The 20,360-nt window shown below is 45.2% G+C and overlaps 1 protein-coding gene across 1 annotated transcript in view; it reads left to right on the top strand.

Annotated features, from left to right (window-relative positions):
- Positions 1 to 20,360, top strand: part of CACNA1I (calcium voltage-gated channel subunit alpha1 I) — a 161,660-nt gene that overhangs the window by 119,246 nt on the left and 22,054 nt on the right. The window contains exons 9-20 of the mRNA XM_086887503.1: positions 1,215 to 1,524; positions 2,916 to 3,316; positions 10,401 to 10,552; positions 11,111 to 11,296; positions 11,969 to 12,086; positions 12,546 to 12,701; positions 13,152 to 13,242; positions 15,172 to 15,374; positions 16,493 to 16,909; positions 17,796 to 17,896; positions 18,873 to 18,996; positions 19,833 to 19,901. Of these exons, the coding sequence (XP_086743629.1) occupies positions 1,215 to 1,524; positions 2,916 to 3,316; positions 10,401 to 10,552; positions 11,111 to 11,296; positions 11,969 to 12,086; positions 12,546 to 12,701; positions 13,152 to 13,242; positions 15,172 to 15,374; positions 16,493 to 16,909; positions 17,796 to 17,896; positions 18,873 to 18,996; positions 19,833 to 19,901 (2,328 nt within the window). The remainder of the gene's footprint in view (positions 1 to 1,214; positions 1,525 to 2,915; positions 3,317 to 10,400; positions 10,553 to 11,110; positions 11,297 to 11,968; positions 12,087 to 12,545; positions 12,702 to 13,151; positions 13,243 to 15,171; positions 15,375 to 16,492; positions 16,910 to 17,795; positions 17,897 to 18,872; positions 18,997 to 19,832; positions 19,902 to 20,360) is intronic.

The raw sequence follows: 20,360 nt of genomic DNA on the forward strand, positions 1-20,360 counted from the left end.
CTGGTGCTTCATCTCCTCCCAGGGGCTGCCCCAGAGTCTGTTTTAGAGCACTGCAGATGTGTAGTCCTTGTTCAGAGTTTAGGCTCTGCATTTTATCAATGCCCTATTGACACAGCCCTGCAGGGAGTAGGCACCAATCAAGGTCCCATAGCTTTTGAAAATTATTTTGAATGAAGTTACCAGCCCTTTTATGTATGAAATTCTCATCATATTGAAGCTCAGGATTTATCTTCTATCTATCTATGAATAGATCTCCTAGTGGAAATTAATCTCTAATTTCATGATATGTAACACAGAGTGAGTTTATTTTGCCTCCAGAACTCTCAGCACAAAGAAATCCTTGCTCCATTTTATAAATAGGAAAACTGAGGTTTAAAGGGAACGTGCAAGTTTTAAATTAAGCCTGGTAAGCATTTGGGCTTCTGTATGTAGAACAGGGAGAACTTGGGCATTTTGTTTGCTCTTTCTAAGAAATTTGGAGTGTGTTTTTTACAGTTTTTGTGTTTGAAATGAGAAGCCTATGTAGGCCAGATGACAAGTTAAGAAAGAGCTAATATGATGTCTTGTATCAGAAGAATAGAAAATAAGCAAGGAAGCATGGCTTTACCAGACTACTATGTGTCCTTCTAAAAGTTGTTTGACTTTGCAAAACCCTTTTTGACTTCAAAAGCTCACTCATTTCAGGAAACTCCCATCTCCCTATATGGAGAATGAAGGTGCAAATGATAGAAATCAATTATATGCCCCAAGTATACTGGTATGTCATTAAAATGAGAATACTGACATTTCTTCCAAGAGGTGAAGACTATAAATGGCAGTGCATGATTTTTCCAGTGGTAAATTAATAAGCAGAGGATAAATCAACCAAACTGGTTCTCTGTCTCCTATCTTCTATTTAACACAAAGAAGGGGGAAAAAAGTTTGGTTTTCATCAAACCCTTTGTATGTAACTTATAAGTGATTTTCTAAGGGTCCCAAAACCTGCCACAAGTTGGACCTGTTTCCAGAATTTCAGTGTGTAGCTTTAAATTCTGCATAGAAATTATGTTGAGTGAGTTCTCAAAACGAAGCTCATGCACTCCTGGCTTGCTCTGAAACTTCTTCTCCATATGCAGACTGATTCTCACTCCTCTGTCTGCCTCCTCTCTCCTCTTCCCACTCCCACGTGTTTCTTTTCATGCTGATGTTGGTCCCTTCCTCTGCTTTGCTGCTAGGTGGGCTCCTTCTTCATGATCAACCTGTGCCTGGTGGTCATCGCCACGCAGTTCTCAGAGACCAAGCAGCGGGAGCACCAGCTGATGCAGGAGCAGAGGGCCCGCTACCTCTCCTCCAGCACTGTTGCCAGCTACATGGAGCCGGGAGACTGCTACGAGGAGATCTTCCAGTACGTCTGCCACATCCTGCGCAAGGCCAAGCGCCGCACCCTGGGGCTGTACAACAGCGTGCAGAGCTGGCGCCACGGCCACGTGCAGGAGCCCGGCGAGGCCAAACCCGGCGGGAACAGGAAAAGCCAGAGGCACTACAGTAAGGATTGCGTGGGTAAAGCTGGAAATGCCAGTGGCAGAAATGTGAGAGTAACTGGGAGTGTCTCCATGTGCCAGCTTTCCAAGGGACCTGTGCCTATGAAGCACAGAACTAGAATTAACATTGGCCACTGAGTGAGGCACCGTGGCCAACACACCAGACCAGCAAGCTGGGGGTGACCAGCAAAAATGGGAATGAAACAGGGCTGGCCTACAGGAAACGTGGATAATCCAGATCTGAAATCCAGACACCATAAAGAGATAAAGACACTGAGGCTTGTAAAGGTCTCCATGTCTCTGGTATAGCCGGGTGTTGATAGCAGTTTGGGAGAGAGAAGAATTAGGGGACATAACAAAGTAGGGCAAAGGATTGGACCCGTGGCACAGCAGGACCCCCAGAGCTCTACTCCCAAAGCGAGTTGTTTCCAGACCTCAAGAGCGAGACAAAGAGAGTTGAATTGCATAAGGTGTTGCCTGAACCTAAGGAGTCTGGTTGATATGCAAGGACAACGGAGACAATTTCTCTTGACGGCAGCACATGCTGTTGTGTAAAATTAGACATAAGATATCATTTAAATTGGGTTCCTGGCTGGAAAAGTCACTGTAAAAATGGTTTTATAGAGTTAGTATTAACTGCCTGCTGATGCCTTTCCTAAGTTATGCTCCCATTAACAAGCAAAAAGGCAGATTTTCCTTCAACGTGTTTTGCATACTCAAACTTTCATTTTCTTTACTTGCTGGGAGAAGTGTTTCTGCAGGCTTCATGCGCTGTGTTAATGAATTAATTGCTTCATTTCCCACAGTGTCCATTTGATCTTCCAGGCCAAAATGGAGGATCAAGGAACAAAAATTAAGATTTCTCACTGAAGTCAGGGGATCTGTTCTGATTCATAGTGCATTCTGTCAGGAGGAAGCGTTCCTGTGTTACCTCTTCTGGCTTCTTGAGATGCTTTGCTGATGTAGTTTCTCTAATTTAGAGAGTCCAGTTCAGCCTGGGGGTTCTCAGACCCTGCTTGTAGCAACTCAGGCCAAAACCAGCTCTCATGACCATTTTTCCCCTCAGGTCCCACTTAACACAAGCTAGTGAGTCTCAGGCTATGATTTCTGCATGAGACAAAGCAGTTCTTTCTCTGATGGATGTGAACTCTGTTCAGCCTAATCACAGGCAAGCTGAACAGTACCGTGTGTTTTGGAGACACAGCCTGTCAGCATGGAGCCCCCAATGACAACGGCTTCTATTGCTGCCCTTGAGATGATGTGTCAGTGTCTAATCATCCTCACAGCTAAAAAGACCAGTTGCTCTGTCTAAATACCCAGAAGCCAAAAAGGTGTCCACATTGAATGTCTTTTTTCATATCCTCCCTCTTTAAGCAGCACCATTTCTCTTTCCAGGGCTTTGCCAGCAGCACAACTCTCTTGGCTGCCCTTCTCAGGGCTTAGTCCAGCCCATCGCTGTGACAGCAACCTCTGATCCCACCAACTGCCCACGATGCCATAGGGCAGAACATGAAGCATCCAGAAGGCTCTCAGTCCTGGATAGTGCTGGCTCAGACCAGGAGGATGGAGGAGCCAGTGAAGGGGAGGGAGAGGGCAGCCAAGAGGACCAGGGTGCCTCGGCGCTGGAGAAGGAGGAGGAAGTGGAAGAAGGAGGCCGGCTGAAGCTCTGCAGTGACATGTGGCGAGAAGTGAGGGTCAAGCTTCGAGTTATTGTGGACAGCAAGTATTTCAACCGTGGGATCATGATTGCAATCCTAGTGAACACCATCAGCATGGGCATTGAGCACCACGAACAGGTAAAGCACCTCAGGGCACGAGGTGGACAGCATGGGCTGCTGAGTCCTACTGGGGGTTATGGCCTTGCTAAGCAGCTGATGCAACGTGGTGGAGGCAGAGGCTGAGCAATTTGGACCTCAGACTGCAGCACAGATGGTCCCAGCATGACTTTGGAGAAAGCCTCAGGATCTTGCAGGGTCTCTTACTTCCTTAGACGTGTACTTAATCGTTTTCTCTCTCTCTCCATGTATTTTCCTCTCACCTCTTTCCAATGCCCCTCTTTTCCTCCTCCCTGATCATTCATCCCACTGTTTTTCTTTTTTGCCCTGTCTCCACTTCCTGTCTGCTTCTCTCTCTGTCATCCTCGTCTGTTCCATCTTCCTCATCTCTTGCACTCATTTCTCTCTTCATTAGCTTACTGAATCCTTAGTCTATTTGGTTAATTTAATGTGCCCTCTGGGGATGTCACAGGCACTTCACCAGCATCTCAATTCAAATCCATCAGCTTGCTAGCCTTCCCAACTTAATTAAGAGATGTCTGAGCACATTCAATCCATACAAGAGGGCTAGGAAAGGAACTACCTCCAATCTCCAGTCATTTTGGGGGCTCAGGCTGCTTGAGCCTTTCCTTTGCCCTGAGAGTAAGAAGTGATAGATAGGTCAGACACAAACAAGCAAGTGTGGGCACAGGCTTGACTTTCAGCCCAGTAGTTTGCAGGCAGCTCTGAGTCAGCCGTACACTTTATCCTAACGACAGACTTGTGAGATGGAGAGGAATTGTGTGCCCTTATTTTATAGCTAGGAGACAGAGACTATGTCTACACTGTGATGTGCAGTGCCAATGTCAGAGGGGGCTAAGCACGCCTGTGACCAATCTGCAGTGCTGGTTGGTAGCTCTGCTGCACTTTGCATTCAATAGTCCATGCTGTACATCCACATCTCAGATCTCTGCTGCCAGGCTGAATGAGACCAAGATTCGTTCCATGTGTCTGCCCAGATCACAAAATAAGAGATTGCTGTGCTACTGAGATGCTGACTGTATTGAAGCTCTGGAGTCAAGGTGAAGTCTTGTCCTGAGCACAGTCTCAAGCAGCAAAGAGAAAAGCAGTGAGCCCAGTTCATGCAAGGCACTCAGATTTGTCCTGTGCTGTATCAGGATGAAGATACCATGAGACCCAGAGTATCTTAAATTCCCTGTTTGAGGCAACACAGTGTCTGAGCCAGTATTTGAAGCCTCAGATGTCTGCATCCCACCCACGTATCAAGCTTTAAACCAATTTTCAAAGCCCAGCTAGTTTCTGATACAAGGCTGTGACACCTTAATTTGATCCCAGAATTCAAAACTGCACTGGATGCTTCAGTACCAGAAAAATACTGGCGGGAGCTCAGTAGAGAGGAGAATGAAGAAGATGCTGGAGGGGTTGACTCATGGAAATAGATAAAAAAGAGCAAAGTATTTATCACATATCAGAGAGATGACTAAGGGCTGGAGCCCAGGACAATTTGGAAACTGCCCACTGATATTTTAGAGATGTGATCACCAAGCAGGGAGAGCCGTTGTTCATCCTGGTTTAATGGACACAGTGTGAATAATAGTTTGACAGAAGAATACCTGAGCTGGAGATAGAGAATTCACTCTCATGTTCTGGCTATTGTATGTGAAGATTTAAACCCTTCTAGGATGCCTCCGCTGTGTTTGTACAGCCCGCAGCAGAGTGGGATCTGCCTCTGCAGCCTTGGAGTTTCTAGAAGCAGGTCCTTAATGATAGTCCTTAAAACTGTACTGTCAGTTTTTATCCATAAGTAGCTGGGCAAAGCTTATGACCCTGCATGCTGTTTCTACCAGCAGAGCTGTCAGCCAAACTGATCGTAACTGAAAAATGTGGTGCAGCCTGTTTATTCAAAATGTATATTGAATTCTGTTTTCCTGGCACAAGAAGACTAAAACATATTCAGACCCTACCATGAATTTTGGGTTCTTTTCAGTCAGCAGTTAACTCAGAAGCACAGAGACATTTGCACCTCCCTTTGCTCTCCTTCAGTTTTTCTCAAATCATGCCAACAGTACATCTTAGGCTGGTGGTTCCTTGCCTACTTTTTTTCTCCTTCCTTTTTCTTTTTCCTGTTGTCTTTTCTCAGAGAAGACCGTTCTCTTTTCACAGAATGAAATCCAGCAAAGCCCCTTCACCCACCAGGATCTGTGATTTGCAGGGTGACACCACCTTATGACTGAAGAAGCTTCTCTTGCTTTAGCTACTTCATCATAGGGATGTCTTCTGACCCAGGACTAATGCCTGTAGAGACCTCTTGAGCCTTTATTTTCTGGTACGTGGGATAGCACAAGTCCAGCCACTCTCTAGGGACATACCTGGCTGGGCAGCTCATGGCACGTGTGCCAGCACCTTGCCACTCCACTTTTTCATGGGCTATTCACCAGAAAGATGGCCAAGCACCCAAAACCATCAGGTTAAGGGCTGAGGCACAAGTTGCAGGCTTATAAACACAGGAACCCAAGGGATAGACCAGAAGCGTGAGCTTTGCCTGATCTTGACCAACAGGCAGAAAGACGGGAATTTAAACTGTTATAATTCAGGGGTTTAATATTCAGTGTGTTTTTCTTCCAGGAGACTAACCTCAACAATTCAAATAACTTTACTCATATTCAAATCACCTTGAAATCTGGCTTAATTTTAGCATATTCATCCAGTCCTTCATCCTGTCCTGACTGTGTGGCCAAGGCAGTTTCCATCTGCATATATATTTCTTGTGAGGGAAATCAACTCATTTTAGGAGAAACTGCACTTCTATGAGTCATTTTTAATCCATGATCTTATAACAAGATATAATTTGTAAATAGCTACGTTTATTCAACTCCACTAGTGTGCAATATACCATGTAATATTCTCGGTATTAGGCCTTCAGATATTGCTGAGATATTGCATAAGCCAAACCCCATCATTTCAAGCTTTGTCCTGCTTGAAATAGTTTTTGCAGTTCTTCAGATCTGCCTCTATTTGGAAATGTCTATTTTTAAAATCCAGTGTAGAAAATATTAGATTCTTGTGGCTGTCCAGAAGAATCCTTTTAAGAGGCTTATTTTTTCTTAATATTCATGGTGGGTCTGGTGCTGCTGACTTTTCTCTCGTATTCAGCATGACGATGAAAAGCTTGTCCCAGCTGAATGTCCCAGACTGCCTTTTTCATAATGTATTTCTTGAATGGCCTGTTGGACTCAAGCCTCTCTGCTATTAGCAGCCACTTTAGAAACTGCTGAGTGACTCAGTTTATCTTCTCCAGTATCTACTTACAGTTTTCCTTTGTACATCAGATCAGTACATTATGAGGTCTCTCTGTGTGGATTAGATGATGATCCCCTGTTTCCTAACTAGACCCATCCTGTGGATCAGTACCTTCATATCCTTTAGCCTGTGTGATTTCACTTTGTACCAGCATTTATTGCATTCACAAGTTCATATTTTACAGTTATTGCTTTTCTTTTTGTTATTTGCTCCTTGCCAGAAACATTCAGCAAATGTCCAAGCCAGCTCATCATACTGACATTTAGTGAGGAGGGAACAGTCTCCCTGGAGTGGTAGAGGAAACCACGCTACTTCAGCCTTGTAGAACCAGAGTATAACAATCTTGTAATCTTGCATTGGTTGTGGGGTGGTGATGAAACTTATGTAAGCGTTGGTATGTTCCATGGCTGATTTCTATGGCGCTTCTAATTATTGCCAACTGACTTTAAAACTCTGAGTGAAAATAGACTGGCTGGAGAGACCTCTTTATGGAATATTTCTTTTTCATATTCTCATCCCAAAGGCCGTGGTGTGTAGGTTTGGTAGGGCTGATCTGCATAGGTCACATCAATTACTCTTCAGTTTCTAAACAGTTGCAAATTTACTCCTGGTTAGAACAGACTTTTCCTGCAGGGGCTTCATGGTGATCTGTATCTTCTTAGCCTTTCCTATGATGCAAGAGTTTCTGTTTGCTGCTAGATAATGGACTAATTATATTTTCAGTCAAATCTGGCAAAAGAGTTCCAAAGTTAGTAAGAAATTGAGAAGGAGAAAAAAGCTGAGCTGCTGCCCTCTATTGCCCCAGTTCTAGTTTCTGATCATGGGACAGGAGTTCTGAAGTAAATCTAAATCATATATTTTACTCTCAGTATTTGATCTACATTGTTAGAGAAGAAGGATTTTACTCCACAAAGATATGAATTAGATAGTTTAATGAATTTTGGAAAGAGATCCATACACAGGATAAATTAACCATTCTGGTTAAAACAGTGGCTCCGGGCATGCCTTGCCCCCTGGGATCTCTGCCCCTTCAAGCCACACTCCTTACCCCAGTACTCAGCTCCCATAATTATGTTCAAGTTTCACTTCTAGTGTGATGGGTAAATCAGTCTGTCCTGTCTTGGCAATGTGAACAGACTGCTTGTGGGAAGATTTCTGGTGTTCCTTTCTTTTTCTTGGACTAAAGTAGCCTTGAGTTCAATTCTTTCCTTGGGGATGCTTCAATTCACAGTTTCTAGGTAAACCTGGGAGGAGGAAGGGTTTAGATGATGAATGCCTGAATACTGTCTTTGGGAGCCTGGGAGACCTCACAACTGCAAGGTGACACAGCCACTGTGTTAAAGAGCCTGTGTGTTGGTAGGAAGAAAAGGGGAGAACCATTTTGCCCCTGTTTGCTTGTCCTCTTCATCAGGTTCACATTTCCCTGGCCAGAGAAGAGTCCCCTGCACCAGCCATGTGTCAGACACCCTCCTCATCCATTGTCACTGCCAGCCACACCGCCCTAGGAGCAAGGACATTGCCACACAGAACACAACCCCCGGTGAACCCCACCCTGCAGCCTTGGCCCCCAGCTGATGGCTCTTTGCACTCTGTCAAATTAGCTGTATCTCCAGAAACTGCTGCAATGCCATATCTGCCTTAGTGCCTCTCCATCTGGCTCCTCTCTATCACCTCCTTTTCCCCTGAGTTAATTTATTTTGTGTTAGTCTTTCTTTCCCAGCATTTACTTCTTTACTACACTATTTAAAACAACTCTTTCATTCTCTACTTCTTGTGGGTGTTAGTGTGTTTAATTTCTTTCCAGCTTTGTTGGCTTTTTTTATTTCTCTTTTTCTGCTTTTATCTCTGCCCATCTCTTCTTTCTGTCTTTCTTTCTCTGCCTAGTCTTTCCTGTCTCTCTCTCTCTCTCTCTTGGAAGGATGCTTAGCTGGGGCTGATTATGATGATGGCCCATTAGAAACAGATTAACAGGTGAAGATTGACTAGAGAAACAGATGTCAAGGAGGGAAGGAAAGACAGAGGAACAGGTGACCTTTTCCACAAGCAAGATGCAAGCATGGTTTTTCAAACATCAGTTGTTCCCTACAAGGGCATGAGAGAATGTATGGAGAGCAGAGAGGAGGATAATCCACCATCATAACCTGTTGCTGTTTTTGCTTTGCTTATTTTCACTGACATAATGATTTGATTCAGACTGAAATTGGCATCTCAGTTTAACATATAAACCTCCTGTTCTCAGCAAGTGTTGTTACTGCTGCGTCTCGGTGAAGTGATCTTCATTTCTTCCTCCCCACATGCACTTGCTCATTCCTTCTCTCTCTTCTCTTATCTCCCCTCCTTTCCCCATCATTTTCAGAGTGGTTTTGCTATTCATATGTAACTATGGATGGAAATTGATCCATCTCCTCTTTTTTCATTTTAAAGACCTGGACTATTTTAATAAGAAGCTACAATGAGGAGTGCAAGAAATTAACAAAGGGCACAGGAAGCCAATGATGTGAGAAGTTTCCAGTTCATTTGTTCACTTGGAAGGATCTTGGCCACTGGGGGCCTCAGAGCAGGGGTTAAAGCAGACCCCAGCTTCAGGCAGAGAGACCAAACCAGAACTGCATTCCTCCCTCACCTCCCTTTCCAGCAGCTGTACAAGTAACAGGCACGACCCGTGCAAAGGACACCCTTCAACAAAACAGCAATTTTGCAGACCATGGGGAGAGACCATGACTTCCCTTCCTCGTGGGCACTAATATTGATTGAATGCTAAAAATATTGGCTCTGACCTGCAGGGATTCACTTCTTCATTTCCAAAGTGCCAGGAATGTCTCTCCTCTTGTGCTCTCTACAACAGGCATTTCCAGTTTTCTTGCTCCCATCCATTTTATGTGATGCTTAAAAGAGTGGCTTGGTGGCCAGGCATAGCTCAGACCAATGCAAAGGAAGATGCACACTCTTTATTTTTCAACAGTCACCTCAGTCATTCTTGGATTTTTCACCTTGTGCACTTGATTTTCTCCTCTTGCTGTCCATTTTTCATGTATCCTTCACCCTGTCCTTCTCTCCCTGTCCCTTTACAGGCAGGTTTTAGCATTATGGTCCTCCTTGGTGTTGTCTTGTCTAGTTTGATATTTTCTTGGGTAATTATTGAGACCACTCTGAGGACAGAGGCATAACACTGACGGAGCAAGACCAGGAAACCAATGCATACCAAGGGTTTGGTGGGGGAAGGGGGAGAGAAAAATGAGGAAGTGAAAAAATAGAGGGAAAAGGGGCAGTTTAATGAAGTGATGTTCAGAGGAAGATGGGGAACTGTCCTCCTGTCATTTGAATGTTTTCAAAATTTCAGGAAAAAAAAAAGAAGTGCCAGGAAAAAAAAAAAGAAGTGCCAGCTACGTGTGGAAACCTCAGAGGAAGAAATTCTTGAAGAGAGAGATTGACTGCAAATCAGCCAATTTTGGTCTCCTTCAAGAAATACTCCAGTTCTTTGCACAAAATACAGCAGCCTTTAGTCAGGGGAAAGGGATATGGGGTGGGATGTAGGAGATGCTTGGTCAGCCTTGGCTGTGTGAATGGCTGTGAGGCTCCTGATCACCTGCAGAAAAAAATAGTTGTTAGGGATATAATCTATGATGAAGAGAGCAAATCTGCAAACAAATTGGAGTGCAAGTGTTGCTATCCAGATCCACTACAGTCTCACCCATGAAAATTTGCAACTCCCTACAAACCCTGTTCCGTGGGAAGGGTAACACTTGATTTCCCATAGTTTCAGGGCTCTTTCAGTTCTGACTCTCTGAATTTGCATTCTCTCTAGCCAGAGGAATTGACCAACATCTTGGAGATCAGCAATGTTGTCTTTACAAGCATGTTTGCCCTGGAGATGATCCTGAAACTTGCTGCTTTTGGCCTCTTTGACTACCTTCGCAACCCCTACAACATCTTTGACAGTATCATCGTCATCATCAGGTGACAAGGGCCTTGGGGATCAGCTGAAATACACATAGAAAAGAGTACCTGAGAGGAGCTGGGCTGATACACAAGGTCAGGGATTGGGAGACCAAGACGTCTTTTCCCATTACTTGGTGTTGGTGCTATGCAAGCCACATAGCATTTCTGTTCTTCAGTTCTCTCCTCTGTAGAGTTGAGGCAATTGTAACTGCCTTGTTAAGTTCACAACAAATATTAGCTGAAATATTTTGAAAATACACAAATTGAAGATGTTACAAAGGTTTAAAGTGTGGTAGAAGAACTTGTCTTGCTGGAATTAATGCTGAAGCCTTCTTTCAGTCCTGCAACATGTACTGCCATGTTCATGTTCTTAAGGCATAAATGCAGCTTTCGACATACAAGGATAAGCCTGTAGTTCATACTTCTGTCTTGCTCAGACAGATTTTCTTTCTCACCCCTTTTTTGTACTGGAAGTGCCAAGGTGAAGACTTAGCGTTGTTATTCCTTGTTTTCTTTGGTTTGTTCACTTGTGCTTTGATTTGTCCCTCATACTCCCTGTGCCTCTCTGGACCACAGCATCTGGGAGATCATCGGCCAGGCAGACGGGGGCCTCTCTGTGCTGAGGACATTCCGCCTCCTCCGGGTGCTGAAGCTGGTGCGTTTCATGCCAGCGCTGCGCCGCCAGCTTGTGGTGCTGATGAAGACTATGGACAACGTAGCTACCTTCTGCATGCTCCTCATGCTCTTCATCTTCATATTCAGGTGAGCAGGCAGTCAGCTTACAGTGTTCTGGAGTGGCACTGTGTGGCTCATGGGGGACAGCAGCTTCAGAGCATGACTGCATAACTCATCTTGCCCATTGCTCTAGGCCAAGGCAGCACTGACAAACATTTATGTTTTCATAAGGGCTGAACTTCCTCCTGCCTTAAATTGGCTTCAGCAGCTGAGGTTTTTGGCTTGGATGGGGCAGTAAAATAATACCAGAAAATACAGACATTGAGCATAATGTCCCATTGCAGGATAGGTGAAGTCTCCAGCTAACCAGCACTAGCTGCAGGAACAGTTCAGCCTGGAGGCTGACTCTGGCAGAAGAGCAGCAGGAAGCAACCAAGAAAGTTTGTCTGTGCATGCCAGGGATGCCCTGATAGCAAGATGAAAACATTTGAGAGCAAAAAGGACAATAGAGCGAACAAGTCTGACTGACAGGTTGGAGGGAATATCTTTGAGTCAGCACAGATAGAAAACCAATTTTTTGGTGACCTACAGGGATGCAATATGTAGTTCCTTCTTCACAGATAGCTCCCAGTGGTCTGACGCATTGTTACACCCCTTGCTGCTGTGATGTTGCATTAGATTTTCAGGAGAAGAGAATTACTCTGATGAGTTCATTGTGGTGCCAGAGATACTTATATTTGACATCATCTTGTTCCAAAGCATCCTGGGAATGCACATCTTTGGTTGCAAGTTCAGCCTCAGGACAGACACAGGAGATACAGTTCCTGACCGGAAGAATTTTGACTCCCTGCTGTGGGCCATTGTCACCGTCTTCCAGGTGAGCCCACTTTGCTCTCCATGGGTGTGTCAGGGCAAAGTGAAGAGGATCAGGTGTTTTTTCCTCGCTGAGGAGCACTGCACTGACTCGTGAGAGCACAGAAGTTTGTGGAGGAAGAACAATTGCATATTGGAACCAAATGACTGGTGTGTATTTCAAACAGGGGACCTTCTTCCTTCCTAGGAGACGATTGTGAAAATGTCAGTCCTGTTGTGGCAACTCCCAAGTTTAACACTCTCACCTCAGCACATGGCTATCCTAATGGTTGTTCTTGTTTCTTCTTGCTCAGCTAAGGTTTTTGGTGCAGTGCCACAGCTGGACAGTGACAGTGGGTGTGTGGTTATGGGGGAGTTCAGAGGCCTGGTCTGCTGCTGATGTGTATTCTTTGACTGTGCTTTTCTGGGAATACCCTTCATGTGCTTCCTTCATGTTTTTTGACTTTCTTGTCCTCTCTTGCAGATCCTAACCCAGGAGGACTGGAATGTTGTACTCTATAATGGCATGGCCTCCACCTCACCGTGGGCTTCCCTCTACTTTGTGGCTCTCATGACATTTGGCAATTATGTACTCTTTAATCTTCTGGTGGCCATTCTTGTGGAGGGATTCCAGGCTGAGGTGAGCTGCCACCAAGGTTTCATCAGGAGGAGGAACAGAGGTGCTAAAAAGAGATGCTTTGTGACACTTTGAGGATACTGGGCTGGAGGATTTACAAAGTATCACACCTCTTTAATTTCACTCATGAAATGACCCTTGTTAGGGTAGGATTCAATTAAACAAAAGAAAAAAATCCCAGTGTTAATCCTTGGAAGGAAAGAGGCTCTCTGGAAGGGATTCACAATTTCTGTTCCGTGTAACACAAAAAACCTACTTTAGAGTGAGCCCTTTACCCATCCAAAAGCAGCAGTGCAGTCTCTCAGCCATCCCAAATCTTTCCAGGGATCTTTCCAGGGATCACACTGGATGCCTGACTGCCAAGGACAGTTTTGCAGTTGTTCCAGAAATGAAAGGCAAAAACAAATGATCTTTACTGTTTGAGTTTCCAACTTCTATATTTGTGTGTTCCAGGGTGATGCCAACCGGTCATACTCAGATGAAGATCAGAGTTCTTCAAACATGGAAGAGTTTGATCAATTCCAAGAGGTCCAGGAAGGCTCAGGTACAATAGCTCAAACAGTATTATTTGCTTGTGTCCTACTGCTGTTTGGTGAGAAATCTAAATGCAGATTCTGCAGAAAATTTACTCCCACTTCTGAGAACTTGCCAATTCTTATTTTGAACTTTATGCCAGTTTGTGGTGTTATTTGTGGAAAAAACAGAGACATGTTGGCATCCTGAGGAATGTGGTAGCTAAGTGAAACAGTTCTTGAATGACCTCCAGAACAGCAACTGGAAGTGAGAAGTGAGGCTGTCTCTGGTTATCTTCAGGGTCACCATTTCAGGAACACTGTATCCAAATCTGAAACCCACATTTGGAGAGGGGATGCCGAGACAGTAAAAAGGACTCGGGCAAACCTGGAAGCTTTGCCTCATAGTGAGAGACTAATGAAGCTTAGAGAAATCAGGAAAGTTACTTGATCACTCTCTCTGTAGCTGTAGACCATAAGGAGGGAATTGTGGTGGTAGATAGCTCTTTAATTGAGCAGAAAAAAGCATAATGAGATTTTAAAGGTTGGAAGCTCAAGCTAGACAAATTCAGGCTGAAAAGAAGCCATATATTTTCAAGGAGAGATAATTAACAGTGGGAACAACCTGAGTACAAGCCGCCTGGTAAGGTCTCTATCCCTCAAAGACTGAAAGTCTTTCTACAAGAGGTATTAGTCTTCAAACAGGACTTGGTGGCAGGGAGCAGCAAGAGTCACTTGCTCTGCAATGGATGGTGAGCCAGGATTTGAAGGGGACAGAGAGGCAGGCAGGAGGGCAGGGGCCACACTGCACACTCTTGCACAAGGTGATGAGAGCAGGCCCACTGACACTAGTAGGGGTCTGCCGATGGTTCAGTAGTTACCAGGCAAGCCCACAGCAGCGAGGAAGGTCTGAGGTCAAGCCAAGATGTCCAGTCGGCAAGACAAGATCAGGATCAGCAAGTGCAAGGACAGGCACAAGCATATTCACAGCACAACTCAGACAAGCACCACGAGCAAAAATGCAGCTCCTGCAGCAGGGAACAGTGGCTCCAGTTTTTGGCTCACAGTTTTTTCCCCATAACTTAGCTCTTTTCAAAGCAGTCCTATCTTGAGTTACATGGCTGCACCATATCAGAGCTTATGCTGCATGCAGGCAGTCAAACCCCTGAGATGACAGAGGAGGAAGAGGTTACAGAGGTGTTAGTGGACTCATGGCTGTCTGTCATGCAGACACGGATAGGTGACCTTGATTATGCATTAAGTCAAACGAAAGTGATTGGTCCAGTCCTTTCAGGCGTTAAAATTCAGTACCCTGTCCTCTCCATGCATCTTAAAAAATGCTCTTGGTCATCTACAGAACTTAAGATTTCCCTCAAAAGTGTCCTGGATCTTAAAGGTCAAGGATCAGTTGTTTGAAGAAGGGCAGTGTAATAGGATAGACCGGGATGCAGTTTTTGTATGCAGTATGATTGCAGGAATTTTAAGGTGATCTCAGTATGTGTATGGCTGTGGCTGTCTCTACATCTCAGTCTCTTGCACAGTGTTTCAGCCTAACTGCTTTAAGTAGCCAATCTGACAGCTGGTGGAATTTGTTGAGACCTGAAGACACTGGTGTCTGCTCTTGGCCTGCCAGAAGCATGCTCTTCTCCCCCTGTTCTCCTACAAGCTCTGCCTGTCAGTCTGAGGCTGCTTGGTCACCACTCTGCTCATCTGTCTGTCCCCAAGGAGAGATGTGGTCAGTTTTGGAGGCTGAGGAAATGACTTTAAAGCCTTCCCAGCTTGCACTGCTTTTGTCACCACACCCTAAATCAGAGAAATTGATGTTGATTGATGGTAAAGGGCTAACAATCTGTTAGCTGCCGCTAACTTGCTAGACAGCTTAGGCATCAAAGCAGTCACTGGGTCATGAGGAACCCCCCTTTTTCTTCCTTCATTCTTCTTTCTTCATTTTTTCCACTTAGATCCCAAACTCTGTGCAATTCCTGTGACACCTAATGGGCACCTGGACCCATCCTTGCCCTCTTCCAACCCACCAGTGGTTTCTGGGGGAGTCACCAACTCTTCACGCAACTCACTGCAACTTGACCAGATCCGTGTTGCTGTTGGCTCCCGGAAGAGCAGTGTGATGTCCCTGGGGAGAATGACTTATGACCAGCGGTCCTTGGTGAGTGAGGGAGTATAAACGTGTGTCATACCCTTCTTCTGAAGGCCAAGCAGTTTGTTGGCTTTCTGCCATCATCTGGGCATTTCTGGGAAGGATTGCACTGCTGCTGTAGGCTTCTAGCACAGCAGCATTGCCTGTCTTTAGAATCCAGATCAGTTCACATTATTTTTCTGAATTTCCAGATTTTTGAAGTCTGTTTCCAGGTTAGCTATCTATATTCCTTTGGGTTTGGGAGGGGGAGAACATCAAGAAGACAGTCTCACTCTTACAGTGGAACATGTTTTTCCTCCTTGCCTTTTCCTTGCTTTCTTAGAGTAAAGGACACAAAATGATGCCTTGAGTTGAGGTGATGCCAGAAGCACCAAGTTCCATTATGGATGGGATTGTATCAGCTTTTGTAACAGTGGAAATTTTGTCTTTGAGCTCCCATAGCAGATTCTGCTACCCCATAGCACTTCCCCAAGAACTGCAGGTTGTCTAACCAGTGCATCTCAGATCTGTCCACCTTGTAACATCAGCTTCTGGGCTTTCTACCCACTGGCATACACAGCTCTGGGGAGTGCCTCGGTGCTTAAATGCCCCTGTTATTTCCAAACAGGGAGAGCTAGCAGCCACATACTACATGATACCTTGGCTGATGTGGTTAGAGTAGACTGTAACAAGCCTGTTTCTCTCATTTCTGCCTTTTACTAAGACTGGACTCAAAGACGGCGTGTCAGATGATCCATCACCCTGTGCCTTGTGTTATCCTTAACCCCAGCATAATGTAAAAAGCTGCCCATCAGGTTTTTTGAGAGCTTTACTGTTGCTCTGTGCTGGTGTAAGTAACAGTATTAGGCACCTGGCCTTTGGCTTTATTACTTACCTTCCCTAAAAGTGCTTTGCACACAGATGGTGCTATAAGGTAATCGCAGTCAACACCATTGCTAACTCATTATCAATTCATTGTCAGATTTACCGAGATTGCTGCTGAATTCCCACCATGCAACTTGCTCAGTGTCTGATAAATGGCAGCCTTCTGGCACAGGGGCTCAGGGAGAAGTCTGTGATCTGAGAGAGGATCACAAGCACTCTCCTTGTGCCCAGAGCCACTGAGTCCCCATTCCACTCTCTTACAGTCCAGCTCCCGCAGTTCCCACTACGGCGCCTGGAGCCGCAGCGGAGCCTGGGGAAGCCGTCGCTCCAGCTGGAACAGCCTGGCCCGGGGACACAGCCTGAAACACAAACCTCCCTCAGCTGAGCATGAGTCCCTCCTGTCTGGGGAAACGCACAAGGCAGCAGATGGGGAGCCGGATGGGACAGGAAGGGTGTTTCATCACCGCCGGACACTCTCTCTGGATAACAAAGGCTCCTGTGACCTGCTGGAGTTGGCCTCGGTCCCTCCTGGCCACAGAGTGACCCACAGGCTGGGAGCACCACCTGGGGCCAGTGAACATCAGGACTGCAATGGCAAAATGCCCAGTATTGTCAAGGAGATCTTCCCAAAGATGAACAACCACAAAGAACGGGGAGAGGATGATGATGAAATAGATTATGTGAGTACTTGGTGGAAGAGCCTGGAGTTACATCACAGTGCTCTGGGAAACCTCAAATCCATCTTCAAATTTCAGTCTTCTTGCATGTGGATGGGAAGGCTTGCAAAGGTGCTTTAGGAAAGCTGGAGGACAGCACTGAATGCAGATAGGACCTTCTAGGCACAGAAAACTCACACCACATTGTCAGGCTGCCTGCAAGGCAGGTGTATGGTGGGAGGAGGGCAGATGTGAGATGTACATGTGGTCATTCAGGGGCTGTTATTTCAGAGCAGTTCAGCCAGTGATTTCTACAAGATAGGAGAGGTCCAGCTGTGCAACGGTGAGAGTTTTGGGTGAGGAACATCAGCAGACCAGAGCAGGAAGCACAGGCACCGCAGGCAAGGCAAGTGGGTTTTGTGGTATCAGCCTGGGGGACAGCAGTCTGTGAGCGGATCAAAGGGTGGAAAAGGTGGAGTGAGGGTCAGTAGAAATTTGAACAGATATAAATGTCTGTATGAAATTCTCAGCCCAAGTGCCAACAGAAAGCCTTCTTGTCCTGTCTTCTCATTTAGCTGAGGTAGGGAGGAAATATTGCTCTCATGTAACACAGTTCCTCCAACACCTCTAAGAAGGCATCATGGGACAGTGTCCTACTCTAGAAGGGACACCAGTAGTTTTATTTTTCATGATTTGGGGAGGAAACCAGATGCCAAGAGGTAAACGAGCCCTGGCAAAGAAGCTTCTATCTTCTTTTCCATGACTTGTTGCCCTTGAGTTGATTTTCTCAGTTGAGGGATTAAAGAAAAGCAGATAGTGGTGTGTTTGAGTCAGATGTGAAAGGAAGAATGTCTCTCTCAGGCAAGTGGGAAGGTGACCAGTGGCAATTGCTTCTGCTGCATCCCTACAGAGCCTGTGCTTTCGCATCCGGAAGATGATGGAAGTCTATAAGCCAGACTGGTGTGAATTACGGGAAGACTGGTCCATATATCTCTTCTCTCCACAGAACAGGTTTGTGCAGTTTTTGCCACGAGAGGGCTGAGAAGATGGGGCAGATTCTGTTGCTCTGCTGCCTGCATCCCCTGATGTTAGGTGGCAAACTTACCAGCTAAAAATGTGTATTTTCTCCTCCGTTGTCCCTTCTACAGTCAAACAAGATTTCTCTTCCTAGATTCTGGCAATGAAAGGAAAATTGAGCATCCTAAATAGCTATTGTGATCTTCCTTCACTTTGGAGCATCCCATTTTTATTTTCTGTAATCATAAATATTTATAGCAAAGCAAGGCAGGGAATACTAATGTTAACACAAAGAGGATAAAGAATGTATTATTGATGACTCCATATACTGATATTTCCTCCCCTGGTACCAGAATAGCATCTACATTTAATTTACAGTCCCAGTATCAACTTACCAGCAGTTATATCACACCTTTTAGGGTAAAGTTAGAAGTCTTCCTGTTAAAGAGATCTCACCAGGAGAAAATGTCCACGTACCCCAGCCAACAGTACTCTCACCCATGCATATTGGCCCTTGAAAAGAAAGGGCTTTCATTACAGGCCACGAGGGAGAGCTTTTTGCTCTGACACCTATGTTGATGTACACAATGTCTTTCAGAAGTGTGGCCCCCATGACTGCCACCCTACTTGCCTCTCCTCAGCTTTCAGCATGTGGTCTCTTCACTGTGGGGTGGTACAAAGTGTGTGTTTGGGAGGAAAACTGCAATTCAGCCTCTTTAGAAGGCAAGAGAGGAGCACAGGGTCATAGGAAAATCAGTGGAGGTTCAGCTCATTGCTCTGCCCTTGCTCTGCTCCAGGCTCCTTATGTGACCACGTACCATCCTGGGCTACTGCGATTTCAAGTAACATCAGTATCAGACATGCTGCTGTATCAGAGCCCAGTTTTGGCCAGAACACTTAATTCTGTGTCCCCTTTGCTACTAAACTTATTCTGCCCAAGGCACAGGTGCCTACTGGAACTCTTTTGCAGGTTTCGCCTCCTCTGCCAAACCGTCATTGCTCACAAGCTCTTTGACCACGTAGTGCTGGCCTTCATCTTCCTGAACTGCATCACGATTGCCCTGGAAAGACCTCAGATTGAACACAGAAGCACGGTGAGAACCATTACCTGTCACCCACTTTTTAGCACAGCCTCCAACAGTGGTGGCTCCTGAGTGCTCCTGGTACTGGTATGATCTCTGGAAGAACTCCAGCATTAAACACCAGCTCCAACTCATCTATTCAAATACCTAAATATTAGTAATTGACATAAATGCGTGTTTCCCCTGCAGGCTCTTATAATGGGGCAACCCACTTTATAATACAGAAAGCCTAGTTCCTTCTGCCTTGGAAAGTGAAAGTCTCCTCCAGAAACCTGCATATAAGAGATGAATGGCAAAAGGGACAATGACTGGGTACTGAAAGATTGAAGTAACTTCCATGCTGTAGGAATGGCACATCATCATTCATGTATGCTACTCCTGGGCTATCTTGGAGGTGGCTTCAGCTGGCAATGAAATTACTTATTCTGCTTGTCTGCCTTAGCTGGCTCCCAGACTGCTGCACTGGGACACAATCTGTGGTCTATGCTCAGCAGCTCTTCAGGAAGGAGTCCCAGGTCAGTGCAGCGGGTTAGGTCTGAGCAGCACTGACAGAAAAGGGCAGAAGGTGCCTTGAAACCAGATTTGCAGGATGCAAAAAAACCCCATCCACTCTTCTCTGGCAGAGCTGCATAGGATCCTGTCCCAGCCAAGGGACTATATGAACTGAAAGCTGCCTAGCACTGACCTCTGCAAAGGGCAGCTCCCTTATTTCATCAACTTTCAGACCCTTCACAGGAATGCAAAAATATCAAGATCATCAAAGGGGCCTGACAGAGTAACAAGAAGTAGTCAAAATACATTTAAGGTCTTTCTCTGTTTTGTTTTTTGTTTTGTTTTATTTTTTCTAGGAAAGAATCTTTCTCACTGTGTCCAACTACATTTTCACAGCAATCTTTGTAGCTGAGATGACACTGAAGGTAAGTTACTGGAGATGAACAGCTCAGAGCCTTTTTCCAGTGTCAAACACTGTTCATGTTTGTTCAGCACCCTTTTAAAATCTGCTCATCTTCTCAGTGCAATCCTTCCCTCTACCTTTATAAAGGCAGATGTTGCCTGGGGTTCAGTCCTGTCTTGCTAGGCATAGAGATGTTTATTGTAGGCATTAGATCCAGTTGAATCTTAGTATTCATGAAGGATAGCTGGCATTCAAGTATGGATTTTGTAATGATGTCAAATGTCCATTCCGTTTCTCCTGGAGCAAGAATGGGGGACATTACAATATTTATTACATGCTCAAAGTTGAGATAATTATTCCATAGATGTAAAAGTACTTTGCAAAAATCAGAAAACCTTGTTACTACCTTCTCATGTTTGGGAAAAAGTTCTAAATCTGTGTGCTGGAAATTAAACCCCTAAAATTAATATCTGAATTTTGA

Source organism: Cyanistes caeruleus, chromosome 4 (assembly GCF_971803275.1).
Source record: "Cyanistes caeruleus chromosome 4, bCyaCae1.hap1.1, whole genome shotgun sequence".
Taxonomy (NCBI): Eukaryota; Metazoa; Chordata; class Aves; order Passeriformes; family Paridae; genus Cyanistes; species Cyanistes caeruleus.